This window comes from Aptenodytes forsteri, unplaced genomic scaffold (genome assembly GCF_000699145.1).
Source record: "Aptenodytes forsteri isolate BGI_AS27 unplaced genomic scaffold, ASM69914v1 Scaffold153, whole genome shotgun sequence".
Classification (NCBI taxonomy): domain Eukaryota; kingdom Metazoa; phylum Chordata; class Aves; order Sphenisciformes; family Spheniscidae; genus Aptenodytes; species Aptenodytes forsteri.
Window position 1 is genome coordinate 973,507 of NW_008796178.1, and position 23,654 is coordinate 997,160.

The following is a 23,654-nucleotide window of genomic DNA, read 5'->3' on the forward strand; positions in this document are numbered from 1 at the left end:
CTTTTCATTACAATTTATTATTATTATTATTATTTTATTTCAGTTATTAAACTGTTCTTATCTCAACCCACAAGTTTTCTCACTTTTGCTCTTCCGATTCTCTCCCCCATCCCACCGTGGAGGGGAGGGTGAGCGAGCGGCTGGGTAGTGCTTGGTTGCCGACTGGGGTTAAACCACAACAACCATATAAGTGAAAAAACACAGTCTGCTGAATGTGCCAGAGTTTATGATCACTGGGTTCTTAATTTGTGTTTGTCATGTGTCATGCACTATGATATGCTTGGCAGACTTCAAGAAATAATGAAGGGAAGCCCTTCTACAAATAAGTTAATTCATTTCATTGTAAGAAAATAAAAGAGCAGATATGTGAGAGCCTTTCTTTAAAAATCAATAAAATGCCTTTTATAAATAGATGGGGAGACTGAAGATTTTTAAAAATCAGTGCTTGCAGACTTTGCTGGATAAAGGCTGCCATTCCAGTTATTCCTGCAGCAGAGACACCTTAACCTGTGGTTTACCCAGCCACCAGCTGAAGAGCAGCCAATGTCCTGGAGCTCCTTCCTCCTCCTAATGAAGAGCTCTTCAGCGCTACTTCAGTATTTCTTAAACATGAAGTAAATAAGTTTTTAGGCTTGTCTGCATTCAGACTGACCAATGAGCTCTGGGAAGTGTTTCCATATAAACTAGAGCAAAGCCACGTCCTTAATGCTTTCCCTTTGCTTGCCAACGTAAACTACTCATCATCAAGCATGGCTGGATTTCTTACTGTGCTGGGGAAACTCGAGATGTTTCTCCACCTCTTGGGGTCTGAAATTGCTCCCATTCCCCAGTCATTCCTTCCCTCTGGAGACTGCAGTGTAATCTAACCCGGGTGGGTGGGAAGACAGAAATATGATTTGTGAGGCAAAAATCTTATTTTCTTTGTTTTTCTTTAAATGTCTTTATTTCCTTGTGTTTGCTGGAGGCCAGACTTGCAATAGTGTAGAAAAGAAATGCAAATACTATAGTTTCCAAATTCTTTGGGGGAAGGGAGTTTTGACCAGGGCTCCTGTAAATAATTAGCTTAGACATAGGCAGGACTGTTCCTGCCTGGGACAGCTTCTTCGTGTTCTTCACGCTGTTTGTGCCTAATGGTACTCCTGGAGGTCCCAGGAGTACCCTCCTCGTCGCCCAGCCGTGGCCTGGAGCAGCACTAAGTCTGCTCAAGGAGCTCTTCACCCGTGGGCCTGCAGCACCCGCGGGCAAGAATGATATGAGTTTTTTGCTATTTACTGAGTACTGGACTGGGTGGCCTTGAGGCTTGTCAAGGAAAACAAGTTAGTGTGTGAGCTCAGCTGTCTCCTGAGCAGCAAACACCAGTGGCAAAGAACATCTTGTCACTTACAGACTTGGTTAATTAAGGAACTGAACTGAGAAGCGAGTGCTGGACTATGCTTTAGGCTTAAAATAAAGACATTTCTTTGCAAGCAGCCTCCAGCTCTCTTTGACATGGTATAGGTGTTCACTTGTAGTATTGCTTCAAAATAACGTAATCTGAGCTTACCTCTGACCCTCGGTCTTAAGGCTGGTCTATACTGGGGTGTCTTTGGAGTGCCCTTAACTATGAACTGCAGTTCTGCGTTTCCTGTGCGCGGGGAACGTTGTGACATCTGGCCTGCGGTTGGCCGTATGGCGCCCAGGGCACAGCGGTCTTCCTAATTTTGTCACCAGCTGTCCATGCCAACATAATCATAAATGCTACTGCCTGCGATATACTAGAGCTACCTTCACTGGCCCCATTGCCCAAAGGGTCAGGTTTAACAGGGGCAGGCCTGAGCATCAGTCCCAGGAAACAATCCCTGGTAAGAGTTTGACATTTTCTGTCCTCCCTCCCTGTTACTGCTGTTCTGACTTTAAAAATAGAAAGAGATTGTCTCATCTCAAGGCAAAGGCTTCTCAAGAGGGTTAATTTTGTCACGTTTATTATCTGCTGTGCAGATCTTCTTAGGCAAATATAATTAATAATTTTTTTTTTTTAGTTGTATACCAGCTTTTTTTAAACCAAGGGCTGCAGCACCCCTGTGCATGCTGCAAAGGCGATGCCGAGTTGACCACGGCTTGTTTCAACATACAGCTGCCTGACCTGGGTGCCCTGCCCTGGAGGACAGGGTGGCGGTAGGTACCTGCTGTGGGCTGTGTCAGCAGTTTGCTGTATTGGAAGGGCCGTGGTACCAGCCTGCAGAGGTCTGGCAGCTTGCACAGTCAAAACCATTTCACACTAGAAATGTTACCAGAGACTTTTTCAGATAATATGGTCTCATTCCTGCTCTTTCTGGAGTGGACACCTTTGGAGTTTCTGAGTGACGTTTGTGACATCCTCACAGCATACCAGCATGGTGCCGCTTCACACCTCTTTCTTTAGGTATGTGAAAGAGAATGGCAACTGTCTTGCAGCTCAGAGCTAAAAGTGCCCTGATTAACGTTGGAACGAGGTGCCAAACGATCTGGTGGGTTTTATTCTGAACTCTACGGCTGATGTGCTGGCCTCGTCCATGCTGATGGTGAAGGGAATGTACTCTTGTTCCTAACACTGCAGACTAAGGAGTTTTCTTCTTCTGCAAAAGGATGCTCCCTGCTTTGAGCCTCCAGTGATGGCTGATGAGCGTACGATAGCCCAGTAGTGGGAAGCAGCCCAGGGAGCGATGGGATGCAACTTCAAAGTAATGGGAAAGAGCCTTTCTTTTTTTTTCTTCACTTTCTTTGGAGGATCAAATTAGCAGTCTGCTAAAGTCTTTTAATGTTAAAACTTTCAGAGTATAAGCAATGACCTGTGAAAAGGAGTGCTTGGATCTAGACCCTGTGCATGATGAGGTCTGGCATGTCTATTATGGCCAATTAAAGTGACAGGTAGCAGAGCGTAAACACTCCTGACTCCTGCCGTTCCCTGGCCGGCTCCAGGCTGCACACTGCCTTTCTCCTCTGCCTTGGAAAAGGCATGTCAGTTTGAACTTCCTATCCAGAGCACAAAGCGGCCTTTCAGAACCTCTGTGCCCTCTGCTCGTGTAGTTCAGCGTGAACAGCCCAGAAGCTGAAGCTTGGTCTTTCAGTCAAAACCTGTTGTCCTTGAATTGCATGATTGTATGAGATACAGATGTTATCTTGCAAAGGAAACAGAGGCTAGCAGTGCACTGCAGCACAGGCATAGCTTGCCCTCTGTCTGGGGACTCTTCACCAGCTTTCCAGGATGCTGTCCAGCACTTGATCCTAGATTTGGATCTTAGGAATAAACTTGCCCCTAGAAGTCCCTTCCAATACCCACAGCAGCAGTGTGTGAAGCTTTGCACTAAACTGAGCTTCAAATATTAGATTTCAGTAACTAAACAGTCAGAGGAAGCTATTGCATTGAACAAACTAACGTGTGGCCCTAAAATAGCTTCTTATTTGAACAGCTTAGTAAAATAACCATGCTCTGCACACTGATCTTGAATGCTGAGAGATTTTAAACTCCCAGCTATGTGGGGAGACTCGGTGTTCTTCCATGCTGCAGCAGGAGATGGAAGCAGTTTCTATGACTTCTTCCCTCCCCCATCAACCTACCTGCAAGCCACATCGCTGTGCGTGGCAGCCCCTGCTCTGCCTTGTGCTCGGCTGCAACTGCGTGGGTGAGAGCCGGCAGTCGCTCGCTCAGCTTCCTCGTGGACGCAGATGCAGAAGTGAGGTCTCACTTAGTGCTTCTGCATTTTCCTCTTACGTAGTTTCTCCTGTGTCCAGTCAGGTCAAAGGGTAGATCAGCATCTCCCCACCTCTGCCTGACAACTGAAAAGGAAAGGAAATATGTTGGGGGAGAATCTGTGCTTTAAAAAAAGGTTCATAGCCCACTTGGTGTAAATATGCAAATGTTTATAGAGCAGTGGCGTGTTTTTAAAACACATTGGTGAGAAATGCTTCATACCCTTCTTCGTTAACCAGTAATTAGGAGAATACTTGCCTTCCAACACAGTGGCTGCTTAAATAAAGATGAGAGCGCCTGGATTTTCTCTATGATGGATGTGCAACAGTAAGTAACATTTCATCTGAGACCACGAAGCCTGGCACACCTCCACATGGCACCTCTTCCCTTCCAGTTGTGGTGAGGTGACTTTTCCTGCACTTTTGCTGAGAAGAAATTGGATGGGGAGGATGCAGGGACTCAGACTTGCATCTGTCCCACAGCTAGCAGATTCAGCTTGTCGGACGGGTGCAGGTCGGGGGCATGATCCTGGTGAGGGAAATGCCATGGCTGACGTGCACGTGGGATTTCTTGTTTCTGGTCGTGTGTGATGGTTCCAGCTCTTGCTAATCAAATTGCCCAGTGGTGGGAGACTTGGATCCTCTTTTCTTCCCTGTCTCCTCTGGAATACTGGGAGGCTGTCTAAATGTCAGGGGTGCTAGTGATTTGGTTGTGATGGGAGCGAATTTTAACTAGGCTTGCTCTTCAGCATGAATGTATTGATGTAGGCATGTCATGTAGCCTGTCTGTCAGCCAAGTTACTAGCTTTCAGCTGCTTTATGTGCAGATTTTAGGGATTGCTTCCAACCTGGGAAAGCCCAGCCAGGTCACTGCAGGGCAAGGTAGAGCTGTATTCCCATACCCACCTAATGCTGACGCTGCTTTTCTGCCCCACAAAGATCAGAAGGAATCCATGGGAATCGCTGTCTTCTGGCTCCTTCTGTTTGGGGTGTCTGTGCAAAGGCAGCCTGTGCTTACTCATCTGGCTTCAATGCAGCCACACAATTGCCTCTTTCGAGGAAGGGAATTCATTAGTTTCTGTGAAGTGGCCTTGGATCTTTGGGCAGCAGGTGCTTCTATAGAGCAAATTGTTGCTGAATATTCAACAGTCGCTATACAAGCGTCTGGCCGACTCCCTGTGAAGCACTTGCAGTTATCTTGAGCATCCGATTAAAGTGCACAGTACTTACTGCTTTAAAGCTCCCTGCAGCTATGTTGTGTTGGTGGTATTTTAACGTTCGTTGTTGGTTTTGGGGTTTTTTTAATGTGAATCTTCCGAGATCATAAGCAGCAACTTCATCTCTTTTGAGTCAGCCAACAAAGAAGGGAACTGCTTAGCAGAATGAGAAACCCAGTGATTCATATTCAGGTCATCAGAACCTCATTCTCTTACTGGTTTCGGCTAATGGCATGTATACTGGAAACAAATGACTCAGGATAGAACTGACTCCTAATCTTTAACATACTGTTTAAACTCAAGTTAGCTCTTTTAAGGCTACCTGAATAACACTTGTTCTTGCCAGCCTCTAATTTGGTACATGAAGTACTGTAGATTCCTAAACTATGAAGGAATAATTTGAGAGGTTAAGCTGTGCAATCAGCCTTTTCTTTTTCTTTTCTGTTTTTGTTTTTGTTTTTTTTTTAAGGAGTTTAATTTCTTTAGGTGTGGTCTGTAAGCAACTTGTGCTAGATGGCATCATTGAAGGTATGGTCCTTACTCATTAAATGTGTAATTGTGACAGTAGCACTGAAGGCTGGTTTCACCGAGGGAGCTGAAGAGCCACCTTGGTGGTGTTACCCAAGTCCCCTGCTTTACAGGATTTCTGTGCTGCACATCAGAGGTATTCTTGTGCCTGGAAACACTGCATTATTAGGGGTGTAGTGATTCCCCACCCCTAAGCTCTTAAAGCTTAATAGCTAAGCATGTAGTTCCTACCCACAGAAAACAGTCATGCAGGCTTCAGCACAGTGGCTGTCACTGGTCCTAGTTTCTGTACATCTTGCTGAAACAGTGATCTTTAGCACTGATTGTAGGTGGACCTTGAGCACTTAAAAGCTTGAATAAGCAGCTGATGCAGCTGCTGGAGCTGAGCCTCCCTGGCAGGATTGTTTGTCGTGCTGCTTGCTTTGAAGGGGCTGGGGTCTTCAGCATGTGATTTGGGTGTCAGGTACTCGGAAGAGCAGCTGAGACGTGCTTCCTAAACGTCCACTTTGTACAGGTCTGTGGGATAGGTGCCAGATTTGTGGAGAAGATGGGGTCTGGCAGCCTGGGACGTGGTGTGCTGTGTGGCATCTGCTTTGCCTGCTGGGAGGAAGCAGCGGAGGGCAGCTGAGGGGGAGCTCCTCAAAAGAGCTTGGCTGGCCCATGTTCTTCATTTATCCAGTCCCCATCGGTCCCTGAGCTCCCTGCAGCTCGAGGATGGGATCAGCAAAAGGGAGGACCAGCTTCCAGGAGGAGTTCCAAGTCTTGCTGTGAGGCATTTCAGAAGCTGTAAAGCAGGTGTTCAGGCTTATGATGGGTCATTGCCTCCAAAAGCTCATTTCTTTTCTTCTTTTCTTTTTTTCATGGGGCTTAGAAGTGAAAGTTTAGGAGCAGAACAATTACACTTCGACAAAGAATACATGGTACTGACCAGCATGGGTACAGTGCAGTAGCTATAGATGAGTACTCTAATACAAGTAAAGATGTGAAGGTTAGGTTGCCATAAAGTGACAGGAAAGAAAAGCGAGCCTTTAGCCTTTATAGATGAGACTGCACATTTAATTGCTGATGGACTTTTTTTAAAGAGCATCTAGGCTGCTGTTATTAGAAAAAGCAAATGTGTGGTGTTACCTACAGGGAACAAGAAGGGAGTCTTTCATGATCTTCTTGACCTTTACTTTCTTGTGGTAATTTGTTTAATACCAGTGAGATTTTCCTGCTGTAAAAACTTGCTTAAGCAGAGACTTCTCCAAGACCTCTGAAAAAGACGTGCTAATTGGGAGGTAGGGCTGTGCAAGAGCTGTTTCTACCTTTCCTCCTTTGATTTGCGAACTCCTATTTCAGGGATCCACTGTGTGCTCTGTGCCCTTCTCTTTCCCTCCTGGATCAGACTTTTACCAGCTGGTGCAATTCCATAATGGCAGTGAGGGCTTTATTGCATTAAACTTTTTAAGAGAAACAGGAGCTCTGTGCCTGTGGGGCTTAGCATGCAGGAGGAAACTTTGAGGAAATGTTAGATAAACAAACACTTCTGGATACTTCTGAAACATCTTAATTGCTCTTAACAATCTTTACTTTTTCAACACCTACTAAAAAGGTCTTATTGCTTGTGCTGTCTTATTTGTAGATTGCAAGGTACTTTGCAAAGAGCAACAGCATCATTATCCCTGCTTGCTTGTGCGGATGCAAGTTGCAGGTCAGAAGATGTGCTGGAGGACCTGGGGCTATAGCAGGGCCAGGGCAGACTCCACAGCTGGTGTCTGACCTGCCAAGCCACCAGCTCCCTGTGCATGAGGGGTTGTGGCCATGCTGAAGGTGCTGTGGCTCAGAGCTAGAAATTTGATTGCATGAGGCAGAGAGGCTTCAATGAATACTACATGGCATACACCAAGAATAAATCCTTTTGGACATCTCTTGGAGTGGTACCTAGGGAAAGTTTCAGGCTTAATAAGGCTGACACAGAAAAGTGGGAGAAAGCATATACGTGTGTGCTTATTGTTGTACAGTGCTGAAGTGTCTTACTAATATTACTTGTGTATCTGGAAGACCTGTTGAAAGTTCAGCTAGAAAAGCATCTAGATAGCTGCTCTGAGTACGTACCTGGAGATTCAAATGCTGCAGGTAAAGCTGTCCTTTTGACTGCTTGTGTGTTCATTAGTTAACTGGGTTTGAGCGGGTGGGGTTGTTCTGAATTTCTTAAACCTCCGTATGCTAGGAGTTTTTACAGTCATATAAATTGGTATTTCAGGAAAAAATGGAAGGTGACACCTGCATTTCTAGTAGCAGTTTTTGCAAACCTTAAAAAGCTGCAGCTTCTGGCTGACTCTTCTCACGTTGATGTGAGAAAGGCACTGAGAAAAATTGGTGTCATCAGCATAGAACATCATTAGTTCTGCAAAAAGGGGGTTTAAGCCTCTGTGGCTCTAGCACAGGAGTGTCCAGAGGCTACGGGGGTTGACTTGAAGCGGTGCTGCTGCAAGCGGTGCCACTGTAACAGCATCCCACTGAACGTGCTTGCCAGAAGGGCAGCTGGTGCTTGCAGTGGTGCCAGGCTGCCAGTGCCCTGGGATTCCTGGGGAAGGAGCTGGGCAGATGACAGTTGGGCCTAAATATGAGGTGTATCCATGAATGAAATGCTTCATTACTTGTGCCAGTAAACTAAGCCTTAAATGCATGATTGCCTTGACTTACTGGCAATAGTTGTGGAGCTTGCAGGTGAGCTTTGGAGTGGAGCTCTGAGTCAGAGCATTTGCAGGACATGCTCTGGAGTCATGAGTTGTTTGTGTCACGCTGGATGGGAATTGTCAAAGCACTATTGTGTTGCTACGTATCAAACAAAGGACAGAGTAAAATCTTAGGCTTTATTTTTTCAATTAAGAATTCTTATTTGTCCCTCAGGGACAAGCAAATAGAAAACAGCTTGTCTTGGCTATTGTGAGTGTTCATGGGGCAAGGAGGGGAGGGAGGGGACAAACAGCAAGAGCAAAGTGTTGCAGTAATGAGAATGACATCTTATTTTAGTTGATACTTAATCAAGACGCGGTTCCAGGAAGCAGGAACAAATGGCTTTAGGTTTGTTTTTTTTTTTCCCCTGCTATCTTATCTTTGATTGTCACCAAGACTTACCATAAATGTTTTAACACCTGCCAGCTCTTTCTTCACCTTATAGATTTTTGCCCATCCTCAGAGTAAACTGTTAGACTTACCTGGATTGCTTTTGTTTAATCGATAATATTAATACATGAAGTCACTGAAACTTAGTCCTGTGATTATCTTCTTTCAAAGGATGCCTCTTTTATTATAAAAACTTTGAGGATTTTTATTACTTCAAGTGCATTTTGACAGTAAATTAGGGCAAAACTGACTGCATTTTATACCTGGGTGTTGTGTCCCTCTCTCATATAGAAGAGAGACACCAAGTCAGAGACAGTATTTGAGCCCTTGTGGAAGGTGCAAGCTACCTTAATGGCTCGCAGGAACCGGCCTTTGTAAAGCAGGTCAGCCTTTTTGTTTTATGGCTTTTATTCAGTATCGCTCTTGCTTACCAGGGCATCCAGAGAGTGAGTTATTGCTTCTCCTGTATCCTCTTAACTGCCTTGAAGGATGGTTTGAATTGCCTCCCAATTCTTCTTTTGCCAGGGTGGTGAAATCCAGGACTGTGCCTACGTGGACAGCGAAAGTGCCTACGGCGAGTTGGAGCTCTTTCCTGATGACGACGCGATGACTCTAGCACAGCAAGAGGTTCACCATGAGTCTGACATGGACAGTGCTATTGAGAGCGCCCAGAGCTCGGAGGCCTCCGACGTATGTCGGAATGAGGAGAAGGACAGTGTGCTTGGTGGCCTGTTTCTGCCTGGTGACAAGTGAGTGATGGTTTAGCTCCATGGCAGCCCTGTTTCGAGGCATGTGCAAAAGAACCAGGGAGGAAGGAGCCTTTATGTGACTAATCCCTACTGTGGGAGACTGAGGATGCCTGAAGGATTTAGAAACTTAATATCCATTTACAATATAAAGGAGATGGATGTCCAGGTCCTCTAAGTGGCTTAGACAGTCTCAGCCCTGGCTCCTTCTGGCATGTCCTGTGAGCACTCATGGGACTTGTATGTTGCATGTTGAAGTGAAAGTGTTGGGTCTTTCCGGAATGGATCACTGCATTGGCATCCCCCAAACTTAGGATCTTCTGTGTTCCCATAACCTTTAAATGCTGGAATTAAAACAAATACTTCCTGCAAAGCAGTGCAATATGGGGAATGCTGCTTTAGCCTTTTGTACGTCTAGTTATCTGAAGATGTGGGCTCTGCAGATTTGCTTTGCAACTCCATGTACCAAGTTAATTCTGTGTGTTTCTAATTTTCCATAACCTTTAGCGCGCAACAGTAACTTGTGTTTAACACAGGGTGTCCTGGCATGTGCATGTGTAACCACAGTTTGCTGTTAACACTACAGTGTCTCTGTAATCCTAACTTGACTCTTCCCAGGCGTGTACCTGGGGGGTGTTGGTAAAAGCCGACTGGGGGAAAGGGACCCAACTTGATTTAAGCCTGCTTTGAGCTGAGTTAATGCAGTACCATGCGACAGAGCTCAACTGGGCTTGCTTTGTAAGCCTCTGCCCTGTCTTCCCTATTTTTGACTTGTCATCTTGAGCTTCTTTCATTGCTAAGGCAGTCCCCCTCCTCAGGTGCTCTCTGTGCAGCCTTATTCCTACCATCCTCCTGAATTTCTCAGCTAGCTGAGATCTGGCCTTCTCCTACTTGCCCAAGCAATCCCAGAGAATTTATCAAGATAATTCCAGTTTTCATCAGCTCTTTATCAAACTTGTCTCCTTGCCTTGCTTCTTCAAAGCACCCATCCTTGCGGTGACTGACTTTTACCCATACTGCGTTTGAAATGAGTTTCTTTCCTCCCAGCTGTGCCGTTCAGGCTCATGTGAAGGGGGTGGGGGAGGCATTGTGCATCCTGTACCCTCTTTCTAGGGGGGGCTGCTAAGAGCTACTGTGCTACTACTAATAGATCTTAGTTTATCCTCTGAGGCCTCCTCAGCTTTGGTAAATCTGTGGGAAAACACTTGGGAAGCTTCATGCTTTTGTGTTAAAAGACATGATAGAGATTTTTACCTTGGCCAAACCACGATACCTGCTTGTTGAAGAAGCAGGTGGGTTGTGTATCAGATGTGTCAGCCCTCTGTGAAGTCCTGCGCTGGAGAACAGGAAATAGCTTCAAAAAAAACCCCCAAACCTGAAAGCTTCCTTCAGAAAGTGTTAGAATGGGGAAAAACAGCTGCTTTTAGCAACTATCTTGAAAATAACTGCGATTCCTAGACGGTTTCCAGCCTGAGGCTGGTTATGAGTTCAGGATCTGCCCTGAGCATGGACTGTTTCAACCCAAGCAGTTTAAAGTTTGGCAAAGCTTATGAATAACTACAGATTAAAAGTTCTAAGCAACATTATCAGGTGGGTCCAGCAGTGGTGACTGCATAGCTGCCATAAGAGAAACTTAGCCAGGTAATGCATGGGGGATAAGAATGCTGAACTCCAGTCTGTTGACAAGCGATGACGTTCCAGGGCTATTATGCTGGAGAGTGGATTTTATGGACAAGTATACGTTATCATCCCAGCTGAGGACTGGTCATTTACCTCCATCCTTGGAGGAAGCGTTATGAGGAGCTTCTTCCTAAACTGACTTGGTGTAACAACATTGAGATGAAAACAGCAGCTGCAGTTGCACAGATCATAGTCACCCAAATACTTACGAGTACACAGTATATCTGTGGCACAGCAGCTCTTTATGAATAGATGTTAGTGTGATGTGTTGAGCTTCTCACTAATCCGTCTCCCAGCCAAAGAGCCTTGTTAGGTAGGTTTGATCTATTTCTGGTATTATTCCTATCTTCATCCTTTAGTAGTGTGCCAGGCTTGACTTGCCCTAATTTCTGTTAATGTGAATTAGATAAATGAATTGCAGGTTATAAATGAATCTCATCAAAACAGGAGAAACAAAAGAGCATACATCTGAAACATTGGCAGGCTTCCTCTTCTACTAATTGCTTTTGGAGGGAAGGGATATGCAAATAATGCTTGCGCCATCCGCCAAAGGAACACTGTTGCCTCTCTTGTTTACAGCTCACAAGTGTAGTATTACAGGAAGAGGAATCTCCCTGTCTGCGGAAGTGCAGGGCATGGTTAAGAGGCTCAAGGTAGACTCAAAAGAAACCCAGGAGGCAATATTGTTGAGCTGCTGGAGAACAACATCGACTGGGAGCTACTGTCCCATGGCTCAGCTAGTGGAGTTGAAGATACAAGCACTGTGCACTGAAGCAAAGGGAGTGAAAAACTTAACCCAATCTGCACAAAGCGTCAGCAGATGGAATCAGTGCCTTGTCTGTATTGCAGAGAGGCGCTGGATCCTGCTTTGTAGTAGGAACAGTAACATGTCAAGCAACTCCAGGGCTTCACAAGTGGAGCGTGTGTTTCAGGCCTTAGATGTGCATTTTCTGTAGGCAGAAGTTTGCTTATAAGAACTTGTATGTGAATTTACTGGCTTGTCTGTTTGAATGCCTTACTGAGGTGGGAGCTGAGCAAACCTGTGTAAAATACCTGTCTCTGCAAGACAGCACGCTGCATGACTGCAGGGTAGTCTGGACTCTGGGCAGGAGAATCGCCGTGCACCCTCTGCAGCAAACTTGCTCCGTTGTATTAGACGTGATGTGCTCAAAACTATTCTGCCAGCTGCTTTCCTATGGTGCCTGGCTCTGCTGATCTGTTTACCTGTATGTCCTCTCTCTCTGAGGTCACAGGGTCCTGCCATTCCCTACCTGTTTGGCATTATCTTAGGTACTTGTCTGGTAGTAAAGCACCTTTTTCTTGTGGTCCATATCTCCTCTGAAAGACGCACTTTTGTCACGATGGAAGGAAGGGCAGGAACTCAGCCTCCATTAGGTCACATCTGTAGCTTTAGTGACACTCTGGCGTGCGGTGAGCTGAAGTTTGTTTCTGGCCATACAAGACAGTGGCTGGAGCTCATGGGGTGTGGGAGAGGGTTTACGGGGACTATTGGGAAACTCTGATTGTGGAATAGAGCGACAGCCTCTGGCTTGTACATGTTCTTCTCGCTATCCCATGCATTTCGGAGTTGTCTGCACAGTTCCTGCATTCAGAGCAGAAGTCCCATAAGCAACAGTCTTCACCACTACATGGAAATGGTGACTAAGGATTGTTGAGGTGTGCTCTTTAAAGTGAAGTGGTTTGTGTTGATCCAAACCCATCTCACAGGTAGCTTGTTTGTAGATTCTCATGCTCTTGTCTTTCAAGACACTATGTCAAATGCACATCAGATGTGTTTAGCACTTCAGTTTTTTAGCACAAAGTTGGTGGGTTACAACTTCAAATGAGGGAACAAGCTGTAAAGGTGGAAGATTCCATGTGAGGTGAGATGCTATCAAAGTCGGCCTTCGAGACGTTTTGACCTCTTGTTTCAGGTCAAGTCCTCACAACCCTTCTGCAGCATCTGACCTCTCAACTTATTCCACTGCCTCTCTGATCAGTAATGAAGAACAGTTTGAAGACTATGGGGAAGGAGATGATGTGGATTTTACTCCCAGTAGCCCATGCCCTGATGATGAGACCAGAACCAACGCCTACTCTGACCTTGGCTCATCTGTATCTTCCAGGTTGCTCCTTATTCATTAACAAACAATTTTTCAATTTTGTTCTTCTCTGAGCACAGGTGACCATACCAGAGTTTACACTCGTTACACAGACTCACCTTAAAAGCAAAATGTTATCAGTTCATTTTCTGCCCTGCGATTGACAGACTACATTTAATAATAAGAGCTATAGCAAATCTGTTGTTTCTGATAACCTCTGTTGGGTTCTGTTGAAATAACTGGGCTGTTTTGCTTGTAGAGATTTCTTTCTATTGCAGACTGTAAATTTTTACAGTTAGGGCTAGTATTGGAAGTTACCTGCTGCAAGCTGGAAACCAGCTTAGCGCTATGCACCAGCCCTGATGCAGTGGAGAGAAGACCTGCAAGAGAGCTGCTCCTCTTTAGTGTTCTGATACTACAAATCCTTAGCGCTAACCTGTAAGGTGAAGTGCTGTATACGGACAGGGATTTGTTTGAAGCAAGCATCCATATTGACTTGAATGTCTTGGAGAACATAAGCAAGTAGCTGCTGTCTGTTAGGAGCTGGAAACGCCACTACAGTCCACCAGTTTCCTGGATGTGACCTCACTCTGTAGCTCTTACGTCCTGTGACCAAGTCAGTTGCTGATTTTAAAATCCTTCCCCAAGCAAGGGAATGGGTGAGCAGGTTTGGGGAAGTGCCGAGCATGAAGATGCTCTAGGATTTGACTGCTTGGATCAATAGCACACGAAGGTCTTGTGCTTCATTGCTAACACAGGACAACCTCACTGCATCCCTCTGTTCTGCATGTAACCCCCATGTGCTACCCTCTGTTTCAAGGACTTCTGCAATCCAACCTTGCCACCTCTGTCATGCATGCAGAGCCAGCACCCCTCTCCACTGCCCCTTCATGATGATGGCTTGTGTCCTTCATCCCCTATTTCCTCAGGTTTATGCAGCCCTTTCCATTCCCATTCCTGGGGCTCTGTGTGCTTCATGCCATGATTGCTCTCTTTTATTTGAGTTTATTTTCTCTTTATCATGCCAAGAGCTACTGTTATCTCCTCTTTAGACCTATGTCCACTTCTCCCTTCCTCCTCATTCTAGGGTTCCTTCTGTCCTACCATCTGAGGGGGTTCATGTGACTTCTTCTTACCAGCCTGCTCTGTTTTTCATCTTCCTGTCTTTCTCTTGAAGAAAAGACTCTTCAGGTTGCATGCCAGGCTTCAGCGGGAAGATGGGCAAGATGAGAATGGGACACATTGCTGAGGTGGAACATACTAATGTAGCTGCTTTTGCTACATGCATCGCATGGACTCTGTATACCTTGTGCTATTCTTCCAGTCACCCAAACTGATTCTTTCCACTGACACCCAGAACACGTCCTCTGTAAAGCCTCAACTCAGAGGATGTTGAGCTTAGTCTTAGGTAGCCCTAAGACTAGCATTCTCCATCATCACCTCTAAGTTTGATGAGCTGCGGTTAGAGGTAGTTCCCCAAGTCCCTCGTCTGTGATTCTGACACACAGACACACAGTCAAGAGGAAAATCTGTTGTGAGTTGGTTACTATAGCCAGTAACGTCTCTCCTTTCCTGCAAACAGTGCTGGCCAAACACCCCGAAAAATGAGGCATGTTTATAACAGCGAGTTACTGGATGTTTACTGCTCACAGTGCTGCAAAAAGATAAATCTACTCAACGATTTGGAAGCCAGGCTGAAAAACTTGAAAGCAAACAGGTAAGCAGCCTCTTGCACTGCTTTTAGCAATGCCCCCTTGGAAGGGGACTAGCTAGTAGCAGGAGGAGAGAAACAAAGAGCCCTCTCCTTCCCTGTATCCCTTTCTATCTTACACATGTTGTTCTTACAAAACAGCAAGAAATTCAGACATTAACATCTAGCCTGAACCAAAATGCTGTTCTTCATTAGCTAGTAACTATTTTTCTGACTTAAGGTGCAGACAGCATTAATAAACTCAAATATTTTAAGCAATGAGATCTTTGCAGAGTGAGAGTGATATTTCCAGGAATTTTTTCCAGGAAGTGGGGTCTGCTGTGCTGCTTAGTGCAGATCTACACTTACCTACTGTTTTCTCCAGGTGAGGAGGAGTGATCTGGCAGATCCTTAGCTAATGCATATAACCTTACATACACCTCTCCTAAAGCTATTGGTCAGCAGAGGTGCTTCATTCCTGTGGGATTTTTTTTGTCCTCAAGGGAACTCGGAAAAATGATGAATCCTATGGCAGAAGTTACTTTTGGGGTTCTTTGCAATTTCAGCTTTTTCCTTACATGTCTATCTCTGCCACTCCATCCACTTCTAAACGGTGCTGAGCACTTGGAAAGAATCCAGTGCTTTCAACAATCATCTAGTGGTTTTGAAGAAAATTATTTGGTGGGCTTCTAGCTCCCCCTAGAAACTGAATGTAAATCCTGCCTGTCTGCATAATCCTTGGCACAGAGCACACTGCACTGCTTCTTCTCTTGATGACACAGCAGCATAGTACTTGATATGAACAATGTTCCTGCCCTAGCAAGGAGTCTGCTAACACCCAGACCACGACCGGCTAGGGCTTTGGTAATTTTATGAGTGAGGCTGTGTATACCTGGCTGAAAGAGAGCGATGCTCTGACAAAGAGCTGTATGTCTGTGTGCACACAGAGATGCGACATCCTTTTATCGAGAGATACAGCTGGATATTTTGATTTGGTTCTAGTGCTGTTGTCTGGAGTCTGGTCCTTCATTTAGATAATACTAGTCTCTGGCTGCAAAAGGGAACTGTAAAAATGGAAAGCATCTCAGTTCCTGTGCTGAACTGGGAAGCATTATGGGGAAGGATAAACTAACTGTTTATAAAATCGTCTAAAAACTAGGAATCTAGAATAAATGTCCATCACTAACTCAGTGTCCCTTTGTGGTGTTTCTAATGTTAGTTTCGCTCTGATTTACACTGACAGATCTCTGCTAAATATAACAGTATTTGTAAATTGAATTATTAATGATCACAGTAATTTGTGGCTTCACTCGTCTTCACATTGTTGGTAACTGCAGCTTTTGATTAAGTTGTCTAAGAATATTGTTCACAGAATCATTTTTTTTACTTCACTAAAAAAGTCAGTATTATGTTTCATTGTGCAATTCAGCTGGAGTTTAAATTAAGATTGAATCCAACACTGATCAAATAAGTGTTTAATTCCTATATCATTCCTTCTGTATCCATGTAGCCCTAACAGGAAAATATCAAGCACAGCTTTTGGAAGGTAAGAGTCTTCAACTTTTTTATGAATACATGTGGAATCAGCTGTAACAATTCCATAAGTGGGGGTGGGAGGAGGGAGGAGGAATAAGTTTAGGAAAACAAAAATTGCCAAGACAAGTTTTCAAGGGAAGGGGCCTGTATTTGGATAGGGATGTTACAGAATATAGAAGCCACTGCTAGTCTTGGAGCAGGCCCCTGAACTGGAAAGAGCTCTGTTAAGAACATAGATAGTTGCTTCCTTGTCTGCCAGCTTTCAACCTTTATACTGCTATTCCATCGGTCCAGCTATTGCTTCTTTCGCCCTCATAATGTGGGCCTTTTCGTTGTTGCTGTTGCCAAAATGCAAAGGAAACCAAGGGCATCCCTTTAAAAAAGGACATACAGAATGGTGATCTTCCTTTGACTGAATGAACCAGCCCTGAGCTGGGGAGGGCTGTAAGTTTCGAGAATATTTTAGATAATCTCCAGTGTTATATATTCTGACACTATTCTCTAGTGGGAACTGCTTGAAAATTTTTTTTTTTGTTTTTTAAAGAAGCTCTTAGGGTATGAAATTTTCTAGATTAACTGTATCAACCAGTGCACAGTGGTGACCTTACTTTAAATTTCTAGTAAGGCAAATACAACCCAGTACATACTTTGAATAAGGCTAAGTAGTTTTTAAACTGTTAATGCTGGTGGCAGATCCTATCAAAAGCAACAAAGAACTCGTACCCTAGAACTAATGTCATTGATTGTGCTCAGTATGACTTCATTTAGCTAGCAGTCTCTTGTAAGACTTGTGCTTAAACAGTTGTAATTGTCACCGAAACGATTGCACAGATTTTAGCGTTGGATGCTGAAAGCGCAAAGCCAGGCTATAAGACAGTACCCAGACTTTTTCTCCTCCATCTTCATCAAGCCAAATATTATCCTTCTGATCTTTCAGACAACTCTTCCACAACAGTAACTTCAGCAGCAGTAATGGCAGCACAGAAGACCTATTCAGAGACAGTATAGACTCCTGTGATAATGATATAACTGAAAAGGTGAGAAGCTGTGTGCATTGCGATTAATGTACCCAACAAAATCCTGCTGGAGACATGCATCAATTGACGAAGCTCTCTTGCTTACGGTTACCGGTCATCTAAAGTAGCTCATTCAAAATGTCCTTGATATTCCATTAATGTTATGACTTCACAAAAATGCAAGAACTGTGCAAGTACAGATCTAGGCATTGTATTAGTACTTCTTTACTGTGTATTTGCATTGATCACCTTCAAGGAAGATGCAGGGTCTGGGGAACTCGGAAATTCAGAGCTTGATTTTGCTGCTGGCTTTGCAGGGAAGTATGCCCCCTTTAAAAAGGGTAGCATAGCTAAATGACAGTTACAAAGAGCGAAGAGAGATTCAAACTCTCAATTCTTTTTCACTTCCCCTTCCAGGTAACGTACCTAGAAAAAAAGGTGACAGAACTGGAGAATGATAGCCTGACAAATGGTGACCTGAAGAGCAAACTGAAACAAGAGAACACACAGCTAGTTCACAGGTAATAAAGCATGGAGCCAGTTCTCTTTATCATGTCAGAACAGAGCTAGAACAAAGTTGGAGGGAAGGAACATCTCTACCTGTAAAATATGACCAAGTCTTCTGCCTTAATGCTGACAGGCAAAATAAGATAAGGCTTCATCTGAGAAGTCCAAGTGGAATTGGGCTGCCTTGCTGAATTTTCGGCAAGCAGAGGCCACCTAAGCACGTTTCTTAGTACAGAGATATTACCAACTTGTACAGAGCAAGCTCTTCTGTTAAAAGAGGGCTGACCACTGGATTTTTTTCTTGCACGTAGCAAGAGCAGAAGGCTGGGTCATAGTCCCAACTTCTTGAGACTGAGAATGAAAGAACAATAGATGAACTGATACTACTTAATTCTATGCTTATTGGGAAGATTAAATACCAAGAGAGATATTGGGAGAGGTTAAATGCCAAGAGGGATGGTGACGTGGAATGAAATAAAGGAATGGGGAGGAAAGGGAGAGGCAATGAAGTTGCAGAAGGTTTTTTTTGGTGGTGGTTTTTTTTTTTAAAGTACTTGTGAAACTGTTACTGAAATGAGATCTGGTTTCCTTAGAGTTCATGAGCTAGAAGAACTATTGAAAGACCAAGAAACATCAGCAGAACAGACCCTGGAAGAAGAGATAAAGAGACATAGAGAAGCATATAGCAAGTATGAAAAAGAGAAAGGCACCGAAATTGAACTGCTAAATACAAGGTAACAAACATCTTGGTGCCACCCAGAACAGAGTACAAGTTCTTCTTTTCTTCATCTTTACTTAGCATGTAAACGTAGGCTGTTCACAACCAGACAGTGCACAGATGGTTATAGGTTAGTAGTTCTATAGAGTAGCTGTGCAGTTGCATGTCTAATGCCCAAAAGCTTGGAGGATGGTTTACATTAATGCTTTAACCCACATGGCCCATGTAGACACCTTAGCTGGATATTTGGCATGGATTCAAGGAGGGAATTGTGACCTGCTGTAGCAAACACTTGTGTCTGCATTTGTTTCTTCCTACTTAATTCTTTTTAGATACCTGTTAGGAGCATAAAAATCTGAGGGTCAGTGTGGCATTTTTGGCCCTAAAAACAAACAAAAAGCACCCAATAGCTCATGAGAAAAAGTGCTAAGATTAAAAGATGTTCTTGATAGAGATGTCTCTCTATCAAGTGCAAGTGAAATGGCTTTTTAGAGCATGCCGTTTTGCATGTCTGCATTCTTGAAGAGGCATTTGCTGTAAGATTTTTGTTATTTACACAGGGTTCAGCAACTGGAAGAAGAAAATGGTGAGCTGAAAAGCACTGTCACGCGTCTGAAATCACAAACGGAGAGATTAGATGAGGTAACAAAACTCCTGAGTGCTTGAGCAATTTAACAGCAGCTTGATTTGTGTAAGAGCAAACTCATATAGTGATTGGCCCAGCTTCTTTAACTTGCCTTACCTAAACAAGAATATTGATGGAATTGGAACATTGGTCACCTTTAGTGGCAGGAACGCCCCAAGAAACATGCCAGCTTATGACTAGCTGTGTCTATAGATTTGTGTTGTAAAACTGAAGATGGCTTATGCACTCGCAAGCTATGAAGTTCCCCATTTATTCTAGGAAAGGCAACGCATGTCAGATAGGTTGGAAGACACTAGTCTGCGACTGAAGGACGAGATGGATTTGTACAAGAGAATGATGGACAAGCTGCGGCAGAACAGACTGGAATTTAACAAGGAGAGGGAAGCCACACAGGAGGTAGGTGTGAAGAGGGATGTAAGACCAGGCAATCGCATCTCATCTGCATGGAAGCCCGTCTGAAAAAGAATGGACAGGCAGGATGAACACTGAAAATACAACATCCAGTGAATGCATTACTGGATTGTGTTCCTATGGGAGGGGTACCCATAGGGCAATGAATGCTGCAAGAATACCTAATAAATGGCAATCTCTGACCCAAAGGTTTACAGCTCTTTGAGAACTTGCAGCCTTGAATGTGTGCCCTAACATTTCCTTTACTAAGTTTGCAAGGGGAATTACGCTTCTCGGACACGAAGCTTAGAGAGCAGAGCCGCTTCCAGCTCTGAAGCGGTTTAAGTGACCTGTGCTTCCATAGAAGAGCAAGTGGCTGTGTTGTAGGAATGTCCAGCCTCAACCAGGCTCACACAGTGCTTGTGTCAGAGTACGGAGGTGCAGCACAGAGATGGCTGCTTCCAGGGAGGGCTGGTTGTGCAGGGGCTGGAGAGACACAGCCTGCTTGCATGCCCACAGCTCATTGAAGATTTGCGGAAGGAACTGGAGCACTTGCAGCTGTACAAGCTGGAATGTGAGCGTCCTGGACGTGGGAGAAGTTCTTCATCCAGCGTGAGTGAATTCAATGCCAAAACCAGAGAGGTGGAAATGGAGCATGAGATAAAACGGCTGAAGCAGGTGAGCAGGGAAGGGCCTCTCGATCTGTGTGAAATGTACAGGACTGTTTTGAAAAAATGCCTATAGCTGCAACCCCTAGCACACTGCCTTCAGATTTTGTCCCCTCCTTCCCACACAAGCACAAGACCCGCATTGCATCTGTCTAGGACTTCTTTGCACCGGTGGTGTAAATTGTGCACATAGGAAACACCTGTGATTCAGGTGGGGCGGACCTGTCACTAGTGGTAAGAGAGTTGCTGTTAGCTTGCAGCATTACTCTGTCATGCAAGCTACCTGTGATTTTAAAAATGTATTTATTTTTTAATGAAACCTTGTAGGAGGAACTTAAAAGCAATGTCTTTTCATCCTTAAATAGGAGAATCAGAAACTTCGTGACCAAAATGATGATCTTAATGGACAGATCCTAAGTCTTAGTCTTTATGAAGCTAAAAATCTCTTTGCAACGCAAACAAAAGCCCAGTCACTGGCTGCTGAAATTGATTCTGCATCAAGAGATGAGGTAATAACACTTTTTTAATCAAGTACTACATGCAAAAATACGCATTTTTCAATGTAATTAACTGTCAAGGTTGAACTGTCTGAAGCTGACAAACGAACAACAGAAAAATCTGCTTTGCTCGGAGTTCAAGAGTGTTAGATTGCCTTAAATCTAACAGTGGTTTTGGATGCTTCTTTTAATATAACTCTTCCATTTGTGTGTCTCAAAAAATTGGAATTATTAGAATCTCAGTGAACTGTTCTACAATGGATGTATTTTAACATCTTCTGTCTTATAGGGTGTTGTGCTATTATGACATTAATTTCTTACAGAAATTACCATAGCTAGTTGCTTAAATTTTTCCTTTCTGTTCTAGATTTATTTCTAAGTTACTTCAGTAACAAGCTCTCACTTAGATCTAAATTTGAGCTATATATTCCCTGTAGCAGAGCTGAATTCTTGGAGAAAGTAGGTAGTATGCAAGTAATAATCTGGTAATGCTTTGGAAGATATTATAGGAGACCCATTTGTACGTGGGCTGAGTCAAGCTGGTACAGCTTCCTTTAAGCTCCAGGACAGATAGTGAGATCAGGCCAACGGACATGTAAGAGCTCCAGGGAAACAGACAGGTTAGTGATGAAGGAGATGAAAAGGAATTGTTTCTTCTGGACAGAACTTCCCACTTCTTCTTCAAGAGGAGTCCTGAGACAAACCTTTTTACCCAATCTGTACTTGAATGACACTGTCAGCATTAGCTCCTGGGCAGTCCCTTGAAGTGAAGTGCATGCTTGAGTTTCTTGCTGAAGCAGAGCACTGTGAAGAAAGGCCGTTTAATTGTTGAACTCTAATTAGGTAAAAGCAAATTGGGCTTTTGCTATTGTCAAGACAAATCTTTATTTCTCCTTCTGGATCTCATGACTCTGGCTCGTGCAATACCCAGCACTCCCCCTCTAAAGGAGGAAAGTGCCTTACAACTATGGCCCAGGCTTAGTAAACCTCACCGACCTGCATAAACTTTTCCCGTTGTGCCATTTTTCCTGTATAATCAAAATGAAGGTAAGAAACTGCAGGTTCAGGGTGGGACTTTTATGAAGGTTAATGGAAATGGACACCCAAATCACATTAGCTTTAGGAGGATCTGGAGCTCTGACACTCCTGGGCAGCTTTGTCAGCTTGGCATTAAACATGCAGAGTATAAAAAGCAAGCAGTCTTCATCTTTGGAGAGTTTGAGGGGCCTTTCACAGCTCAAAGGTCTAGTGAAACGTCTTTAATATAGAACATAGAATATTCAGTGGGTTGTTCTTGAGGAGTATGTAGCTGTGTTGTTTTGGGGTTTTTTGGTAGGTTTTTTTTGAGAGAGAGAGTATGCACATGATACAGAGGCAGCCCATATTGTTCCCAGTGCAACACACTGAAATCCTTGTTCTGTTCAGCAGCCTCTCATGCAAAGTGCTTTAGATTTCAGTAGATATGAAAAAAATTGAGTATCATGAAGCTCTTGCACTGAGATGAGGAAGCTCATCTGTGGTGTGGATGCAGGAGGAATTGGTGTGTTTGATGGAGAACTTGTTACAAATGACCTGCCAAAAGATTCCTGGTGATGACAGTTCATCACCTTCCTTAATGGTAAGGATCTTTAACATACAGATTGTTTCTAATAGAGATACAGGGATGAGCTAGAGGTAGAATACCTGTCACAGAAGGGAATTAGTGATCCTGAGCAGGCGCTAGTCTCTCTCCTGTCTGAATTTCATGCTATTACGTAAACTAGTGAGAATATTTCAAGACTAACTTTGAAATGTTGTGTTTCAGCTCATGGAAGCCCTTAAAGAACAGGAAGAGATAAATTACAGATTGCGACAGTATATGGACAAGATTATTTTGGCAATCCTAGACCACAACCCGTCTATCTTGGAAATAAAGAATTGAAGAGAACATGAGAAGGAAAAGCAGCAACTGCCTGATATTTCTGCACATGCCACTGGATCTAAACAACACTCTGATACTGTAAATTAATCTATAAATATATATATACACTACATGTGAGTGTGGGTGCGCGGGTGTGTTTATATGATGTTTGGTACACTGTTACTTGTCATTGAATTGGCTTGGTTAGACTTTTTCCATGCACTTTCAATACCTGTGATAAGATGGATACTGTATATTAATGTAATAACAATATAACTGGATCATGCTGTTTTAGATACTGGACAAAATGACTCTACCTCTAGTTGTAAAGGTGAAAAAGACAATGGAAACATATGGATGTGGCCCTAACTTTAGGAGCAAGAATTGTTCTTTCGTTCTTCCAGGAATTTGGGTACCACAAACCAACTAACATACCCAGGTTCAGTTCCTGACTGGTGCTGACTGTGTAATTTCCTATTTAATTTAGTTTTAGTACTTAAACCACACATAGGATAAAACAAACTTTGGGGAAAGGGAAAGACACAAAGTAAAAGGGAAGAAGAAGATATTGCAGAATTGTTGCTATTTGTGAAAAATCACCATCCACTTGTTTGCCACTGTCAGCACAAAGTGCTTTTTATGTAAGATCACTTTGGAGCCTGCTTTGGGATGCTCTGAGCCAGCCTGCTCTCTAGTGTGTGTGCATGTGTATTTTTTTTTTATGCCAGGGTCCCTGTAGCATTGAGGCTAAGAAGCTCTTCAAATCTGTTCCCCTATTTTCAGGGGTTTATCATGGGCCATTAAGATGAATTCTGGGATCCCGCCCCTTCCCCTCACCCTTAATTTTAAAGATTTCACTGAAGGAACACATTCTAGTTCCTACAAAAAAAGAAACGGAACAAAAAAAGAAAAATCGCATGAAATAGCCCACTTCAGGGGGAGGACGAGCAGCCCTTGAAGTTACATGTTGAGTTGCTTTCCCACCCCAGACACA

General features: G+C 43.8%; 1 protein-coding gene across 1 annotated transcript in view; it reads left to right on the forward strand.

The window, feature by feature from the left end:
- The window catches only part of RAB11FIP4 (RAB11 family interacting protein 4), a 131,096-nt gene extending 108,415 nt beyond the window's left edge, over positions 1–22,681 (forward strand). The window contains exons 4-15 of the mRNA XM_009287671.1: positions 9,090–9,313; positions 12,925–13,116; positions 14,675–14,809; positions 16,293–16,328; positions 17,256–17,355; positions 17,752–17,855; positions 18,435–18,575; positions 19,120–19,201; positions 19,464–19,601; positions 20,115–20,273; positions 20,629–20,772; positions 22,565–22,681. Coding sequence (XP_009285946.1) covers positions 9,090–9,313; positions 12,925–13,116; positions 14,675–14,809; positions 16,293–16,328; positions 17,256–17,355; positions 17,752–17,855; positions 18,435–18,575; positions 19,120–19,201; positions 19,464–19,601; positions 20,115–20,273; positions 20,629–20,772; positions 22,565–22,681 — 1,572 coding nt within the window. The remainder of the gene's footprint in view (positions 1–9,089; positions 9,314–12,924; positions 13,117–14,674; positions 14,810–16,292; positions 16,329–17,255; positions 17,356–17,751; positions 17,856–18,434; positions 18,576–19,119; positions 19,202–19,463; positions 19,602–20,114; positions 20,274–20,628; positions 20,773–22,564) is intronic.
- The last annotated feature ends 973 nt before the right edge of the window (positions 22,682–23,654 follow it).